The sequence below is a fragment of the Pongo pygmaeus genome, chromosome X (assembly GCF_028885625.2).
Source record: "Pongo pygmaeus isolate AG05252 chromosome X, NHGRI_mPonPyg2-v2.0_pri, whole genome shotgun sequence".
NCBI classification, from domain to species: domain Eukaryota; kingdom Metazoa; phylum Chordata; class Mammalia; order Primates; family Hominidae; genus Pongo; species Pongo pygmaeus.
Window position 1 is genome coordinate 16272719 of NC_072396.2, and position 17981 is coordinate 16290699.

Consider the following 17981-nt stretch of genomic DNA (forward strand, 5'->3'; position numbering starts at 1 on the left):
AGAAGGAAGTCAAATATTGTGTCGGAGGAAAAATAGCTGTGACTTCTGCCCCCAAGTAGTTATTTAGAAACACATGTCAGAAACAATGTTAACATACTAAAGGCAGGAAGAGGAAGTCTTGGTGAATGATCGCCCACTGATTCTGTGTAACTGTTTATAAAGTATCAAATATTACAGTTGCAAGCTTCATGAATTACAGCAGCTAGCACAGTCCTTGCACACATAGTAAGTATTCGGTGAATATTTTTCTTCGTAAAACCAGCAGGAGTTGAAGGTATTAATTAGACGTTTTGCAAGTTTTTCTCAAACTTGACTAATATGAGACCTTTGGTTTACCCAAATTATTATGTTATTCAAATATATATCAACATAATACTAGTTATGAAGCTCATTTATTTATTTTTGAGACAGGGTCTTGTTCTGTTGCCCAGGAGGGAAGTGCATCGGCACAACCACGGCTCACAGCAGCCTCCACCTCCCAGGCTCAAGCAGTCCTCCCACCTCAGCCTCCCAAGTAGCTGGGACTACAGGCATTCACCACCACACCTGGCTAATTTTCTCTTTTTTTTCTTTTCTTTTTTCTTTTTTTTTTTTTTTTTTGAGACAGAGTCTCGCTCTGTTGCCCAGGCTGGAGTGCAATGGCACGATCTTGGCTCACTGCAGCCTCCGCCTCCTAGGTTCAAGCAGTTCTCCTGCTGCAGCCTCCCGAGCAGCTGGGATTATAGGCGCGCGCAACCGCACCCGGCTAATTTTTGTATTTTTAGTAGAGATGGGGTGAAACCCGTCATGTTGGCCAGGCTGGTTTCGAACTTCTGACCTCAGGTGATCCACCTACCTCAGCCTCCCAAAGTGCTGGGATTAAAGGCGTGAGCTACCGCCCTTGGCCCACCTGGCTAATTTTTAAAATTTTTGTAGAGACGGGATTTCACTATGTTGCCTGGGCTAGTCTCGAACTCCTGGCCTCAAGCAATCCTTCCACCTCGGCCTCCCAAAGTGCTGGGATTATAGGCATGAGCCACCACGCCTGGCCTGAAGCCATTGTTTGACTATAAAACAATATATGGGCTGGGCGCCTGGTGCCTCATACCTGAAATCCCAGCACTTTGGAAAGCCGAGGCAGATGGATCACCTGAGGTCAGGGGTTCGAGACCAGCCTGGCCAACATGATGAAACCCTGCCTCTACTAAAAATACAAAATTAGCTGGGCTTGGTGGCAGGTGCCTGTAATCGCAGCTGCTCAGGAGGCTGAGGCAAGAGGATCAGTTGAACCTGGGAGGCAGAGGTTGCAGTGAGCCGAGATCGTGCCACTGCACTTCAGTTTGGGCAACAGAGTAAGACTCTGTCTCAAAAAACAAACAAAAATACATTTATAAATTATAAAACTAAATGAAATTACACATTCTATAAAATTTAAATCTACATCAGGTAATGCTAGGATGATGTGAAACTAATGCGCCTCACAATATGTATATGGCACTGATGGGAGTTTGGAATGCCTCTACTAATGTTGCCTTATGGTTATTTACCACTTTTTCTATGAAATTACTGTAGAACCTTTATTTGTACAGCTGGTCATTTGATCTTCACATGGCAAAACCTAACATTTATGTATTAAATCTACCTGCTTAATGCAATAAAATTAGGACTTAGTTATAAAATTATGTGGTAGTTATAAATCCAGATGAGAGCACTGAAATCACACAGTAGTACTTGGATTATAATGATTGTCATCCGCATTATCCAGAATATGCTCATGAAATTATCCTAGACAATTCTTAATCCAGAGACCATGGCCTCAAGTAACTAGGATTCTTGGACCTTGAGAAACATAGCCATAGAGGTTTTATTTACCATTGGTGTTCCCGAGTAATTATTTTAGTGTCAGTACTGGGATATTTAGAATGGAAGGAGCAGTGTGTTTAACTGCAACCTGTGTTAGCATTTCTGGCTTATTAGTTGAAAACTCATCCACTAGAGGCAGAACAAAGCATCAGGGATAAAAGGAAAAACATGGTAGGTTGGAGTTATTGAGGCCCTTATTGTACTTCCTGTCTCCCCCCTTGAAATTTTCAGCTACTTTACTTTGTTCATTTAATCTGTTTTATTCTAAATATTATATATTCTAAATTTGTTTTAACTTCTTCGTCTTTTTCTTTTCCTGCACTAAATCCTATAACAGCTGGTATTTGTATTGTTTTGATTTTTTTTCCCCTTTTTACTTAGCAAAATGTGTTCAGAATGAGCCTCTGTGGAGAGTCAGGCGAGTCGTGTCCCATGGTAGTTTAGCCCATTTTAATGGACTAAATCCAGGTCACTGGTCTGTCAAGATTATGTAACTAATGGCATATCCAAGACTAAGCACCTGTCTCTGCACTTCTGCTCCTAGTTTTGTCCACTCCAACTCACAATTCTTTGCCTAGTGGTACTTCATGAATACTGTAGACTATGGAACACTCCTGGTTTTTTTTTGAGACAGAGTCCCACTTTCTCGCCCAGGCTGGAGTGCAGTGGCACACTCTTGGCTCACTGTAACCTCTGCCTCCCAGGTTCAAGTGATTCTTCTGCCTCAGCCTCCTGAGTAGCTGGGATTACAGGTACCCACTATCATGCCCGGCTAATTCTTGTACTTTTGTAGAGATGGGGTTTCACCATGTTGGCCAGGCTGGTCTCGAACTCCTGATCTCAGGTGATCCGCCCGCCTTGGCCTCCCAAAGTGCTGGGATTACAGGCGTGAGCCACTGCGCCCGGCCAGGAACACTGCTGTTTATTGTAGCACACGTTGGATGGGTAGACATTACCCAGAAGGCTAGAATGTTGAGTGTTACTGTGAGAGTGCCTTGGCAAATGATTGGAGTGCCTTGGCAAATGATTTCTGGAATAGCGAGCTCTTAATTACAGATAGCTTCTTTGGCATCGAGTTCTACTTGAGATAACTGGAAAAAAGCTACCTCGTCAGAAATTAAGATATTAAAAGCAAGTTGCAAAACTATAACGTGATTCTGTGTGTACAGTTACATGTACAGGTTGAGTATCCCTTATCTGAAATGCTTGCATTGTATTTACCAGTTCAGCATCCCAAATCCAAAAATCCAAAATTCGAAATGCTCCAATGAACATTTCCTTTGAGCATTGTTGTCACTCAAAATATTTCTGATTTTTGGATTTGGGGTGCTCAACCTGTATAATACCATTGGATATACATTTGATCCTTGAACAATGTGGGAGTTAGGGACTCTGACCACCCCCCGCCCCTCCGCACAGTCGAAAATTTGCATATAACTTTTCACTCCCCCAAAACTTACTATTAAGTGCCCGCTCTTGACTCTAAGCCTTACCAATACCATAAACAGTTGATTAACACATACTTTGTATGTTATATGTATTATATACCATATTCTTATAACAAAGTAAGCTAGAGAAAAGAATGTTACTAAGAAAATCCCAAGGAGGAGAAAACATATTTGCCCTTCGTTAAATGGAAGTGGTTCATCATAAAGGTCTTCATTCTCCTTGTCTTAATGTTGAGTAGGCCGAGGAGGAAGAGGATGATTTGGTCTTGCTGTCTTGGGTGGCAGAGGTGGAAGAGGTGAAGGAGGTGGAAGGGAAGGCAAGAGGGTAGACGGCACTTGGTGTAACTTTGCAGAAATACATTATAATTTCTGTCTGATATTTTTGCTTTTTCATTTCTCTAAAAATGTTTCTATACAGTACCAATTCTTCCACCACTTGCTTTAGTTTAAATGCATTAATTTTCAGTTTAGAAGGGTCCATAAAAGAAGTCAAAAGCAGTCTTGAATAATTGGCCCTTCTGCCAGATTGTCTAGTGTCAATTTGTTTTCTGGCACTGCTTCACCTAAGTTTTCTTCCTCATCACCTTGCACTGGTTTGGAAGGACTCATCCCCATCAAATTGGCTTTTGTTAACTACTCTGGTGTGTCTGTTAGCTCTTGAATTTCTTCAAGATGTCTTGAGACCCTTCACCCCGACCCCCCTGCACTTTTTTTCCCCCCATATTTACAATCTCTTTCACGATTTCCTTGATTGGCTCTGTCTTAAGTCCTGTGATGCCATGCACAATATCTGGACACAGTTTTTTCTCCAGCAGGACTTTGTTTTGGGCTTGATGATTTTCATGGCTTTTTCTATAACAACAATAGCATCTTCAATGGTATAATCTTTACACACTTTCTTGATACTTTCTGTGTTAGGGTTCTCTTCCATAGCATTGACATTCCTTTCCGTAGAGTACCACGTGTAATGAGCTTTAGAGGTTCTTACGACCCCCTGGTCTAGAGGCTGAATTAGAAACATTCTGTTTGGGGGCAAGTAGACCATTTTGACACCTTCAGTGTTGAACTCATGGGGTTCTGGGTGGCCAGGGGCATTGTCCAATATTAAAAGAATTTTAAAAGCCAGTTCCTTATTGGCAAGGTACTTCCTGACTTCAGGGACAAAGCATCAGTGAAACCAATTCAGAAAAAAGGATTTCCATTGTCCAGGTCTTCTAGTTGTACAACCAAAAGACAGGCAGCTGGTGCTGATCTTTTCCCTTCAAGGATTGGGGGTGGGGGTTAGCAGCTTTATAGATAAGGGCAGTTCTGATCATAAACCCCACTACGTTTTCATGAAACAGTAGAGTTAGCCTGTCTCTTTTTGTTTTCAATCCTGCTGCCTTCCTCTCTTCCTACTAAATGTCCTTTGTGGTGTTTTTCTAGAATAGGATACTTTCATCTGCATTAAAAACCTGTTCAGGCCAGGCGCGGTGGCTCACGCCTGGAGTCCTAGCACTTTGGGAGGCCAAGGCGGGTGGATCACGAGGTCGGGACTTCGAGAGCAGCCTGGCCAACATGGTGAGACTCTGTCTCTGCTAAAAATACAAAAATTAGCTGGGCGTCCTGTTCAGGCAGATATCCTTTCTCCTCAATGATTTTCTTTTTTGTTTTGTTTTGTTTTGTTTTTTTTGAGATGGAGTCTTGCTCTGTCGCCCAGGCTGGAGTGCAGTGGCATGAACTCGGCTCACTGCAACCTCCGCCTACCGGGTTCAAGCAATTCTCCTGCCTCAGCCTCCAGAGTAGCTGGGATTACAGACACGCACCACCGCGCCCAGCCATCATGACTTTTCTCTGCTTCTTGAGAGCACTTCCAGCATCACTAGTCGCACTTTGTGTGAGTCTCATGATGTTATTCAAGGTTTACCATTTTGTAGTAAACACAATGAAAAATACTCCAGAGATCACTTCTTACTGCCATACGCAGTTTACTGAAGAGATGAACTGCTCATGCAGAGATGAGTAGTGTCACAAGGTGTTTTAAGTGAATACTCATAATATTTGAGCTCACTGCAATAGCAACAGGAGGTGGCTATGAAATTATTACAGTAGTGCAGTGTGTACTACAGTTAATTTTTTTCTTCCTTCTGTACCTCATTGGATGCATTTTTTTCCTTGTTTTGTATTAAAGTTAATTTTATGCAGTTATGATTTAATACTGCATATTTATGTTTGTTTACATTTTTCTCAACTGTGAATGTGCCATATATGGTCTATAAATATAAGTTTTGATAAATTTTAACTTTAAAAAAAGTTGTCAATGATTATGTTGTAGCACAACTTTTATAGTAATATTCAAGGAAAAATGTTTGAGACCGAACTTCCTCTGTCTTACAATGGAATGAAGTCAGAGATCATTTTGTTTCAAATGCTTTTTTTTTTTTTTTTGAGACAGAGTCTCGCCCAGGCTAGGGTGCAGTGGTGCAATTTCGGCTCACTGCTTCCCAGGTTCAAGCGATTCTCCTGCCTCAGCTTCCTGAGTAGCTGGGATTACAGGTGTGCACCACCACGCCTGGCTAATTTTTTTATTTTTAGTAGAGATGGGGTTTCGCCATGTTGGCCAGGCTGGTCTCGAACTCCTGACCTCAAGTGATACGTCCACCTCGGCCTCCCAAAGTGCTGGGATTACAGGCATGAGCCACCGCTCCCTGGCCTGTCTCAAATGCTTTAAGCAAGGGAACAATAAAACACTTAACTTATATTGTAACAGTATCTGTATATGTGCTGCTCAAGCCAACACAATATTGCTTAACAGTATCTGCATTAACTTTTTTTTTTTTTTTTTTTGAGACGGTGTTTTGCTCTTGTTTCCCAGGCTGGAGTGCAGTGGCGCGATCTTGACTCACTGCAACCTCCACCTTCCGGGTTCAAGCGATTCTCCTCCCTCAGCCTCCCGAGTAGCTGGGATTACGGGGGGCTGCCACCACGCCCGGCTACTTTTTGTATTTTTAGTAGAGATGGGGTTCACCATGTTGGCCAGGCTGATCTCGAACTCCTGACCTCAGGTGATCCACCCGCCTTGGCCTCCCAAAGTGCTGGGATTCCAGGCATGAGCCACCACGCCCAGCTCTGCATTAATGTTTTATAATAGATTTATATTTATGGTAGCAAATGATAAAATAGACTAGTATGTACATATATTTTATGCATTCATGACATACCTTTTTCTTAATTTTTTTCCGTGTTTCTAGGCCATGCCACTTATCTGCTATTTTTTTTTTTCAAATTGTTGCAAATCTCCCCTAAATGTTCCAGTATATTTACTGAAAAAAATCTGTATTTAAATAGACCAAGGTGGTTCAAACCTGTGTTGTGCAAGGGTCAACTGTATTGTATTTATATGTATTGCATATGTCTGATTGTACACGTGGGGAAAATGCTGTACCCAGAACTGTTAGCAATCACTTCTGTGGAGTATATGAGCTTGGTTTCAAGGTGATGGGGAGTTGAGTGAGTCAGTCAACAGGTATTTGTGTCAGCTGTGTCTATGCCCTGTCTAATCTATGGGCATACGTCTGCAAGTAGTCAGGCCATATCCTCTGTGCCAGGTTCTCTGGCCCTTTAAGTACATTATTAGATCATTTAATTATCTGAACAATTAGATACTATTTTATATGATTGAAAACTTATTCTACATTTGTTGCCCATTTTAATTCCAGTTGCTGAAATAGTAAAGTTTACTTACTTAAAAAAAGTAAATTATTGTAATTATCTAAGACTGGATGAGCCTTCAGTTAGAACTGTACTCAACACATGTGACAGAGAGACATCTGTAACATTTCTTTAAGATTATTTCAGTCTTCCATTTCTCTTCCACTTTCACTGATTTTTTTCCCAAATTTTGAATGGGAGAGGATGTAAATGTCTATTCTATTAAAAGTTATTTTTTCATGTTTTTATTTGGAAAATGTTCTAATCTACAGAAAGTTGAAAAGAGCACAATAAATATCCATGAACCCTTCAGCAAGATTTGCCAGTTGTTAACGTTTGGCCTTTCTTTCTCTCTCTTTATTTAAAGAGATACATACATAGAACATTTTTTCTGAACCTTTTGGATGGCAGTTGCAGATAGCAGCACCTCACCCCTAAATGCTTCAGCTTGCAACTCCTGAGAATAAGGACATTCTCCCACAGAACCACAATACCAAACTTGCACCTGAGTACATGAGCAGTAATTCAGTGGTATCATATACAGGCCATATTTAAACTTCCCCAAAACAGAACTGATTGTTTTGAAAAACTCAAGCCAGTTATCTTGTGGAATGCCCTGTATTCTGGATTGTTCTATCTTCTCATGATTAACTTCAGGTAACAACACTCTTTAGAACAAAGGATTACAGAGCAGATGTTGTAAACTTCTTATTGCATGCATCATGAGACCTATCACGTCAGGTTGTTGCACTCCCGGTGATGCTAACTGTGGTTAAGGTGTTACCCACCCAGGGCCGGGCATGGTGGCTCATGCCTGTAATCCCAGCACTTTGGGAGGCCGAGGCAGGTGGATCACGAGGTCAGGAGATTGAGACCACCCTGGCCAACGTGGTGAAACCCCGTCTCCACTAAAAATACAAAAATTAACTGGGCATGGTGGTGTGCGCCTGTAGTCCCAGCTACTTGGGAAGCTGAGGCAGGAGAATTGCTTGAACCCAGGAGGTGGAGGTTGCAGTGAGCCAAGATTGCGCCATTGCACTCCAGCCTGGTGACAGAGCAAGACTCTGTCTCAAAAAAAAAAAAAAAAAAAAGTGTTACCCACCCAGATCGCTCCATTGGAAAGCATTACATTTTTTTTTTCTTTTCTAATTAGTCCTCATGTCTGGAGTGATATGTTGAGATAGTGTGAATATACTCTTCCCAGCAAGCTTTCATTCGATGTTTTTAATGTCTTTGTCTAAATTTTTACGGTGGGGGTTGCAAAAGTGATGATTTTTCTACTTAAGTTTTTCTCCATTTTTTAGTTGCCATTCTTCTGTGAAGATGGATGTTCCTTTCCACACCCCCACCACCTTTTTTTTTTTTTTTTTTTTTTTTTGAGATGGAGTTTTGCTCTTGTCGCCCAGGCTGCAGTGCAATGGCACGATCTTGGCTCACTGAAACCTCCACCTCCTGGGTTCAAGTGATTCTCCTGCCTCAGCTTCCCGAGTAGCTGGGATTACAGGTGCCTGCCACCATGCCAAGCTAATTTCCTTTTTAAGTATAATTGTGGAACCATTGATTAATTTTTAAATGTAATATGCTATCTGCCACCCCTATTGTCCTTTTTGATGCTTGTGTTGTACCAGAAGGTTGATCAGAGACCTTTTTGTTAGAAAGTTTAAGAAAAAGATTTTTACCATAATTTTAAACATTAAAGATTACGTGTATTTTTTTCCTGAATTTTTGACCAAGGATTTGCAGCACTCAGTTTAATAAAACATTTAAATTCCCTAGGACTCTCACAGAAGGAGGAAGAGGAGGACACTTTTATTGAAGAACAACAACTAGAAGAAGAGAAGCTATTGGAAAGAGAGAGGTCAGTGGTAATTGAAACACTTAAAGTGAATGAAGTTATTTTATTGGAATATTATCAACCTTTACTAACCAGTACCAGTCTTCTGTATAAAATCTTGTACCAAATAGGTCTTATAAAATACCCTGTATAAAGTATTTAAATCTGTAGTTGATGGACTAAAACTAGATGTTATTTTTTTTTTAAATGGAAGTACTTTTCTTCTGTTTTTGCTAATTTATAATTGTTTTTTTTTTCTTTTTTCTTTTTTTTTTTTTTAGATGGAGTCTCGCTCTGTTGCAAGGCTGGAGTGCAGTGGCATGATCTCAGCTCACTGCAATCTCCGCCTCCCGGGTTCAAGCGATTCTCCTGCCTCAGCCTTCCGAGTAGCTGGGACAACAGGTGTGCGCCACCACACCCAGCCAATTTTTGTATTTTTAGTAGAGACAGGGTTTCACCATGTCGGCCAGAGTGGTCTTGATCTCTTGTGATCAAGTGATCCGCCTGCCTCAGCCTCCCAAAGTGCTGGGATTATAGGCATGAGCCACTGTGCCTGGCCTGTAATTGTTTTTGAAAACAGAAAAAAAAAAAAAAAAATTAACAAATGTAAAAAGGGAAAAGGCTTTAATAATTGCAACACACCCAAAGATAGCCACTGTTAAGAAAGAGAAAAAGAAAGTGTAAATGTACTTTACATGTGTCTTTCTATAATGGCATGATATTTATACATATTTTTCTATAAATTGATTTCTTGCTAAATATATAGTGCATTTATTTCAGTACTGATGCAGGGATCTAATTCAACCATTTCAGTGGCAATACAGTACCCACTGTACAGATGTAGCATAATTTATTTGCTATTCATAGTTTATTCATTCGTAATTTATAGTTCTCTACTGATGGACTTTCAGGTTATATTGGTTTTTTACTCGTAGGTAAAAAGTTGCAGTAAGCATCCATGCTTATATATCCTTGGTAATTGTCCAATTATTTCCTTAAGAAAATGACTAAAAATGAGATTGTTGGAATCAAATCATAAGTCCACGTAAAATGTAGATGGCCAGGTAGAAAGGGCTTCCTGGTTTGCAGTTTGCAGCCCTTCTGGCAGTGAATGTAGAGGCCCATCTCCCCATACCTTCACTCATACTAGGCATTATCAGTTTATAAAACTCCTATAATGAAAAGTTATATTTCACTGTTTCAAATGCACATTTCTGAATTAGGTAGGGTATCTTTTTATATGTTTTATTACCTATTTGTAAATTGCTCAAGTCTCACACCTTTCTCTTTTGGGATACATGTTTTTTTAAAATTTGTTTTTGTTTTGTTTTGTTTGAGACGGAGTCTCATTCTGTCACCAGGCTGGAGTGCAGTGGTGTGATCTCGGCTCACTGCAACCTCCACCTCCCAGGTTCACACGATTCTCCTGCCCCAGCCTCCCGAGTAGCCGGGATTACAGGCGCGCACCGCCACACCCAGTTAATTTTTTTTGTACTTTTAGTAGAGATGGGGTTTCACCATGTTGGCCAGGATGGTCTCGATCTCTTGACCTCATGATCTGCCCGCCTCGGCCTCACAAAGTGTTGAGATTACAGGTGTGAGCCACCGCGCTCAGCCGAAATTTCTTAATGTCTCTAAGCTTCTATTTCCTTGTCTTTAATATGGAGATAAAGTCAATCATAGTATCCACCTCACAGAATTGTGAAGATTAAATGAGGTGATAGATTAACACAGTGTCAGCAGATAAGAGGTACTGTGATAGCTCTAGTTCTTATTCTTATAGATTTCTGTTATGATGAAGACAATAGATATGGTATGAAATAAGAGAGTAATTTTTTTCCTGTTTATTTGAAATGCTTCTTTTAAATCACATACATGTATCTTTGTGCTCCTTAGAGCTTTATTTCTTTGAGTTGCATACTATTGTTGAAAAGCAAGAAAATTATGTAAAAATACTGTATGACTTTATGTCCTATTTCAAAGCAGATGTATATTCAAGTTATTAAATTTTAAAATTTTTAACATTTTACTTTCTTGTGGTCTTAATTTATATAGCATTTGGTTCAGTTATATACAATTATATGTTTTTCAAAAGATTTGTAAATCAGAGTTGTGCACACTGAAACATCTATATGGTACCCTCACACATGGCATAGGAACACTGATATATGCAGTGTGCCAGCCTCTGCCATGGCTAAAAGATGTGTTCCTGGAATCTGTATTTGGAAATGTAATATATTTTATTTAAAATTGTGGTTAGGTCCCCAGACTAGACATAAAACTTTACTGAACTCCTAATACTGCTGAAGTAATATAGAACAGTTTCTCATATTTCATTTCCCTTTTATAAATTCAGTGGAAGAATGAATTTGGGGTTCTACACACCTAATTGGCAAGTAGACTTTGGAAATCTAACCTCCTCTTTATATTAGAAATTTGTGATATTAGATGTCTGAGACACTTGCCACTTTAAGGTAATACCACTCATTATAATTGGTCATATAAAAAATAGACTAGACACTCACTAATTTATTTTTATTTTTTCATTTTTTGAGACGAAGTCTCGCTCTGTCACCCAGGCTGGAGTGCAGTGGCATGATCTCGGCTCGTTGCAACCTCTGCCTCCCAGAGTCAAGCGATTCTCCTGCCTCAGCCTCCCAAGTAGCTGGGATTACAGGCGGCTGCCACCATGCCTGGCTAATTTTTGTATTTTTAGTAGAGATGGGGTTCACCATGTTGGCCAGGCTGGTCTCAAATTCCTGACCTCAGGTGATCCGCCCGCCTCAGCCTCCCAAAGTGCTGGGATTATAGGTGTGAGCCATTGCACCCGGTCCTCGCTAATTTATTTTTATAACTCCATTTCTTAAAACCTGTAGCTTTATTTTAAAAACATGATCACAATGTACTTTTATTTTCCTTCTTTTGGCAGTTTAGGTGTTTGGAGGCAAACCACAGGAGTCTCTTAACTGTGTGGAGTAGTAGTCCAAAGTTTTATGGCAGAGGATACCGGGTTTTCAGCGTGCTGCCATCATGGAATTGCTACTTTTAAGAATAGGGGCTGGGTGCAGTGGCTCACACATGTAATCCCAGCACTTTGGGAGGCTGAGGCAGGTGGATCACTTGAGGTCAGGAGTTCGAGACCAGCCTGGCCAACATGGTGAAACGCTGTCTGTACTAAAAATACAAAAATTAGCCTTGCGTGGCGGTGGGCACCTGTAATCCCAGCTACTCGGGAGGCTGAGGCAGGAGAATCACTTGAACCTGGGAGGCAGAGGTTGCAGTGAACCAAGATCACGCCACTGCACTCCAGCCTGGGCAACAGAGCAATACTCTGTCTCAAAAAACATAAATAAATAAAAATAAATGCATAGAATAGGAAGGGAAATGCTTTCTGAATATGAAAAGGTAGATGCTGCTTTGAAACTTGCTACCCATTTTATTGTCACCTAAACGTCACTGTGATCAGTCTAGAGGGAAAGTCATAGTGTCCTTTTTTTCTGTAAAGTATGTCACAGCCATATATACCTATGAAATGTAAGAGGGATTTTAAGTTATTACCCATTAGGAAGATAGTTGCTGACACATGGTGCTTTTCCAAAAGCTCTACTCTTCTCGTTCTCTTACACCCACTTGACTGCTTTAATAGAAAATAGCTTTCGTGATATTTGAATCAGTCCCAAAATGTGTCATTTTGCTCTCATGTGTGTGTGTATTTGTGGATTAATGCCCATTTCTTTTATCTGATTACATCATTATACTGATAGGCAAAGATTACATGAGGAGTGGTTGCTAAGAGAGCAGAAGGCACAAGAAGAATTCAGAATAAAGAAGGAAAAGGAAGAGGCGGCTAAAAAACGGCAGGAAGAACAAGAGGTACGGTAGGAATCATGTAACTAGTGAACAAACTGATTACTTCACCAGAATAACTCTCATGAAGAGTTGCCTATCTTGAACTTAAAAAAAAGCAAAAAAACTCATCTTATTCAGTTTACCAGGGTTTTAGGTTTTTCATATATGTGCCCTGTATGTGAAATGTTTTTAAAAAGTGTCTGAAACAAAGTTACTTTTTCTTCCCCTTTAAAGAGAAAGTTAAAGGAACAATGGGAAGAACAGCAGAGGAAAGAGAGAGAAGAGGAGGAGCAGAAACGACAGGAGAAGAAAGAAAAAGAGGTGATTCCTGTCATGGGATGTGCTGTGTGATGAGTTTGAAGAATAAGCAGTAGGCATGTGAGAGTTTGGGTTTTTATTTTTCTTTTTTCTTGTCATTTCATTTGTTTGTTTGGAAAGAATCATATTTCAGTCTAGACATAACACCAGAGTTCCCTTCTGATGCTCCTCTTCGGGTCCATGCAGTGGCAGATTCCTTAAAGTTTTCTTCAGCTTCACCCTATTTACCCTTTATACTGGGCATTGGCAAATGTTGTAAAGGGCCAGATGGTAAATATTTTAGGCTTTATGGTTTGGTCTCTGTGGCAAACATCCAACTCTGCCAATGTACGCTGAAAGCAGCCATCGATAATATGTAGATGAATGGGTATGGCTGTGTTCCAGGAAAGCTTTATTTACAAAACAGGCAGCTGGCCCTTGCTTTATAGCAAGTTATGTTTTTCTGAGGTTCTGCTGTATATGAGTTGACTTCTTTAGAGAATAATACTTTGTTTTGTTTCCACATTTATTTAGGTCATAAGAGAACTGCTTACGACATGTCAGCAAGAATTAGAGGATTTAAAGAAATCAGGAGCTCAAATATTGAGGAACTAGGAAACAGTTTTTGTTATTTGTATTAAATCTTGACTTCCTCTTCCACTTAGACTATGAAGACAATTGTAGCTAACACACAGTTGCTCATTAGAAAAAAAAAAATCTGTGAGGCATGTGTGTGTATGTATCTTCTCTATCTTCCAGGATTCTTTTTTAAGGATTGATTTGGTATGTTTTGCTGCTATTCCTTGACAGTATATTTATTTCAGAGGTATCACAGCTCATCTTCCCTTGACTGATTCATCAGGATTTGTCTTTTCTGTAATACAGCTAAATTTAAATAGCATAAAATTGGATAATCAGCTTATAATTGGAAAAAATGCATGTGTCTTCATTGTAGTCAATATGGGGCAGAAGCAGGCTCCACGATCTTTTTTTTTTGTATCTTAGGCCATCAGTTAATTCCAATGCAGATTTTAAACACCTTTATTTGAGCACTTCTTTCCAGATGAGGCAAGATCATGCTAGGTTTTTAGGGGGCAGAAAAATTGTTTGGAGCTTGTCATTTTTTTATAGAGAGGAATTAATTCCCATTTTAGCAGTAGAGTGTTCCTCAACTGAGGTCTTTCAGGAATTCAGTAACAGCTAAGGCCTCTTTTAAATGCTTTTGTTTCAGAGGAAATCTGTGAGACATTAAGGAGAAATGAGGGAAATGAAATAGATTCTAAGCTTATAAAAAAGAATCGGCAGTATGTGTTCCTGCTGTATGCTAGACACTTCGCTAGCGGACAGAGACAGAGCAGTGAAAGACACAGTCTTTGCTCTCATTGAGCTACTTTTTTATATGGGAGTGTGAGATGATAAGCAAAACAGATCATTCAAAATATGATCATATTAAGTGCTATAAAGAAATAAAGCAGGCCAGGCCTGGTGGCTCACGCCTGTAATCCCAGCACTTTGGGAGGCTAAGGCGAGCAGATCACGAGGTCAGGAGTTCGAGACCAGCCTGGTCAACATGGTGAAACCCCGTCTGTACTAAAAATACAAAAAATTAGCCGGGTGTGGTGATGGGCGCCTGTAGTCCCAGCTACTCAGGAGGCTGAGGCAGAAGAATCGCTTGAACCCGGGAGGTGGAGGTTTCAGTGAGCCAAGCTTGAGCCACTGCACTCCAACCTGGGCGACAGAGCTAGACTTCGTCTCAAAAAAAAAAAAAAGAAAATAAATAAAGCCGAGTGATGTGATAGAGTAATGAGAATAGAGTTGTGCTTCTATAGATTGCCTGCTCAAGGAAATTTCTGAGGAGGTGATGTTTGAGCTGACACCTGAGTGGAGAGATCTCAGCGAGAAGAAGCCTGAAGCTTGAAGGCTGAAAAAAGGCCAGGGAACCTGAAATCTAGAGTCCAAAGGAGAGAAGGGCAATGGAGGAGGTTGCTGAGGGAGAGGGGGCAGTGGAGGGTAAGCAGAGTCAGATCATGTAGGGCTTCCTGGATTTGAAGGAGGAGTTTGGATTTTATGTTTCCTATAATGGGAAGCCATTGAAGGGGTTTAAGCAGGGAATGACTCTGTCTCATTTATATCTGTACCTTTTAACAGATCATTCTTTTTAAAAAAAAATTTTTTTGAGACGGAGTCTCATGCTGTCGCCCAGGCTGGAGTGCAGTGGCGTGATCTCTGCTTACTGCAACCTCTGCCTCCCGGGTTCAAGCAATTCATGTGCCTCAGCCCCCCGAGTAGCTAGGATTACAGGTGCCTGCTACCACGCCCAGCTAATTTTTGTATTTTTAGTAGAGACAGGGTTTCACCATGTTGGCCAGGCTGGTCTCGAGCTCCTGACCTCAAGAGATCCACCCACCTCGGCCTCCCAAAGTGCTGGTGTGAACCACCGCACCAGACTTTTTTAACAGATCATTTTTACTTTACTGAAACCTCCGCCTCCCGGGTTCAAGCGATTCTTCTGCCTCAGCCTCCTGAGTAGCTGGGACTACAGGCGCCCATCACCACGCCCGGCTAATTTTTTGTGTTTTTAGTACAGACAGGGTTTCACCATGTTGACCAGAGGACAAGGAGAGAGAGAGGAATTCAAGTCATATGTTTTAGGTTTTAGTTTGAGTAGACAGGTGACTGGCAACACTATTCAGTGAGGGAGTGTTCAGGTGCATGTGGGCCAGGAAGTGTAGAGGACAAGAGTTCTGTTTTGAGCACCACAAATAAGCAACTAGACATACAAGTCTTATGTAATGCTTTAAGGGGCTAGGGAAGATAAGACTGTTAAACACAGGTACAACTTGTTCAAATGCCAATTAGGTACAAATTTACTGGCGTATTGCAGAACCTCCTTTGCCTTATTAAAAAGTTAGAATTTTCTCCTAAATGCTAATTACCACTGGTCATGTCATATTTTAGCTTCTGCTAAATGTTTATGATTTCATCTAGCATTGTTTTTTGGGTTTTTTCGTTTGTTCGTTTTTTTTAGACGGAGTCTTGCTCTGTCTCGGCTCACTGCAACCTCTGCCTCCTGGGTTCAAGAGATTCTCCTGTCTCAGCCTCCCAAGTAGCTGGGATTACAGGCACGTGCCACCACGCCTGGCTAATTTTTGTATTTTTAGTAGTGATGGGGTTTCACCGTCTTGGCCAGGCTGGTCTAGAACTCCTGACCTCAAGTGATCCACCTGCCTCAGCCTCCCAAACTGCTAGGATTATAGGCGTGAGCCACCATGCCCAGCCTAGCATTGCGTTTTATATTCACTAATACCCCCTTCTACGAACTAGGACATGGTATATATACTCAAATATACTAAGTATTACTATTATTGAAACTATTATAAGACTATTTTAAATATTTTGCAATGTGATCTGGTAAATTTTCTATTTGAATAGAACGTCTCAGCTATGGGCCGGGCACGGTAGCTCATGCCTGTAATCCCAGCACTTTGGGAGGCTGAGGCGGGTGGATTGCTTGAGCTCAGGAGTTCGAGACTAGCCTGGGCAACATGGTGAAACTCCATCTCTACAGAAAATACAAAAATTATCCAGGCGTGGTGGTGCGCGCCTGTAGTCCTAGCTACTCGGAAGGCTGAGGTGGGAGGATCACGGGAGCCTGGGAGGCGGAGGTTGCAGTGAGCTGAGGTCACGCCACTGCACTCCAGGCTGGGTGACAGAGTGAGACCCTGTCTCAAAAAAAAAAAGAGAAGTCTCAGCTATATATCTTTTGAAAGCTTTTCAAAAGATCTGTGATTCAAAAGGAAACTAGAACGTGTGTGCTTATGTGCATGTGTGTGTTTTAATTGTTCCACTTGAGATTCTTAACCAGAGAAACCAGATGTGACTTACCTGACTTCTGGGTTTTCATTAGTCCTGTGTTTACACCATTTTTAGGAAGCTTTGCAGAAGATGCTGGATCAGGCTGAAAATGAGGTATTTTTAAAACCTTTCATTGATAATTTGAGACCAATTAATGTTTCCTTAGAAATAATAGTTCCAGTAATGTTAGTTTCGTGGTAGGTTAATTAGATCATGTTTGGATATCTGGACTCATGTTTATGGTGCTTTGATTTATACAACAACAACAAACTTTATTGATGAACAAATACAAATGGTATTCATGACCCCTGTGGACTGGACCTATTTAGAGTCCTTACAGTATGTTTAAGCAACATCACATACTGTTAGCCTCCAGTGGACGGTTTACCTTGAATCAGAGTAACTTCTGTTTCTGTCTGTGGTGGTTCCCTAATAAGTTCTTGGACCCTTTTTTTTCTCTTTTTTTCTTTTTTTTTTTTGAGATGGAGTTTTGCTCTTGTTGCCCAGGCTGGAGTACAATGATACAATCTTGGCTCACTGCAACCTCCGCCTCCCGGGTTCAAGCAACTCTCCTGCCCCAGCCTTCCGAGTAGCTGGGATTATAGGTGCATACCACCACGCCCAGCTAATTTTATATTTTTAGTAGAGATGGGGTTTCTCCATGTTGGTCAGGCTGGTCTTGAACTCCTGACCTCAGGTGATCCACCCACCTCGGCCTCCCAAAGTGCTGGGATTACAGGCGTGAGCCACTGCACCCGGCCTTCTTGGACCCCTTTTAGAATGGATGGAAAGCTTGGCGACTGCCCCTGGTGGCAGTAGTGATACCAGATAAAGGAAAGTGACCAGGAGCCAAGAGAGACATGGAGCTCATGTCTCAGTAACGTTGTTTGTAAAGTTTTGATTGCCTGTTCCAACTTAAATGTTTGCATTCTTAAATGAAACAATGTTTATCTTTGAGGAAAATATTTTAATATACTTTGAAACATTTCGTCTTTCATGGGTTTTTACTCCACCAGTAAAGTCATGGTTATTTTCAACAGTTGGAAAATGGTACCACATGGCAAAACCCAGAACCACCCGTGGATTTCAGAGTAATGGAGAAGGATCGAGCTAATTGTCCCTTCTACAGTAAAACAGGAGCTTGCAGATTTGGAGATAGGTAACTA

General features: G+C 40.9%; 1 protein-coding gene across 2 annotated transcripts in view; it reads left to right on the top strand.

Annotated features, from left to right (window-relative positions):
• The window catches only part of ZRSR2 (zinc finger CCCH-type, RNA binding motif and serine/arginine rich 2), a 33502-nt gene that overhangs the window by 1575 nt on the left and 13946 nt on the right, over positions 1-17981 (top strand). For both annotated transcript variants that reach the window (XM_054472404.2, XM_054472403.2), the window contains exons 3-7: positions 8757-8838; positions 12579-12687; positions 12898-12984; positions 16891-16929; positions 17856-17974. In XM_054472404.2, the coding sequence (XP_054328379.1) occupies positions 8757-8838; positions 12579-12687; positions 12898-12984; positions 16891-16929; positions 17856-17974 (436 nt within the window). The remainder of the gene's footprint in view (positions 1-8756; positions 8839-12578; positions 12688-12897; positions 12985-16890; positions 16930-17855; positions 17975-17981) is intronic.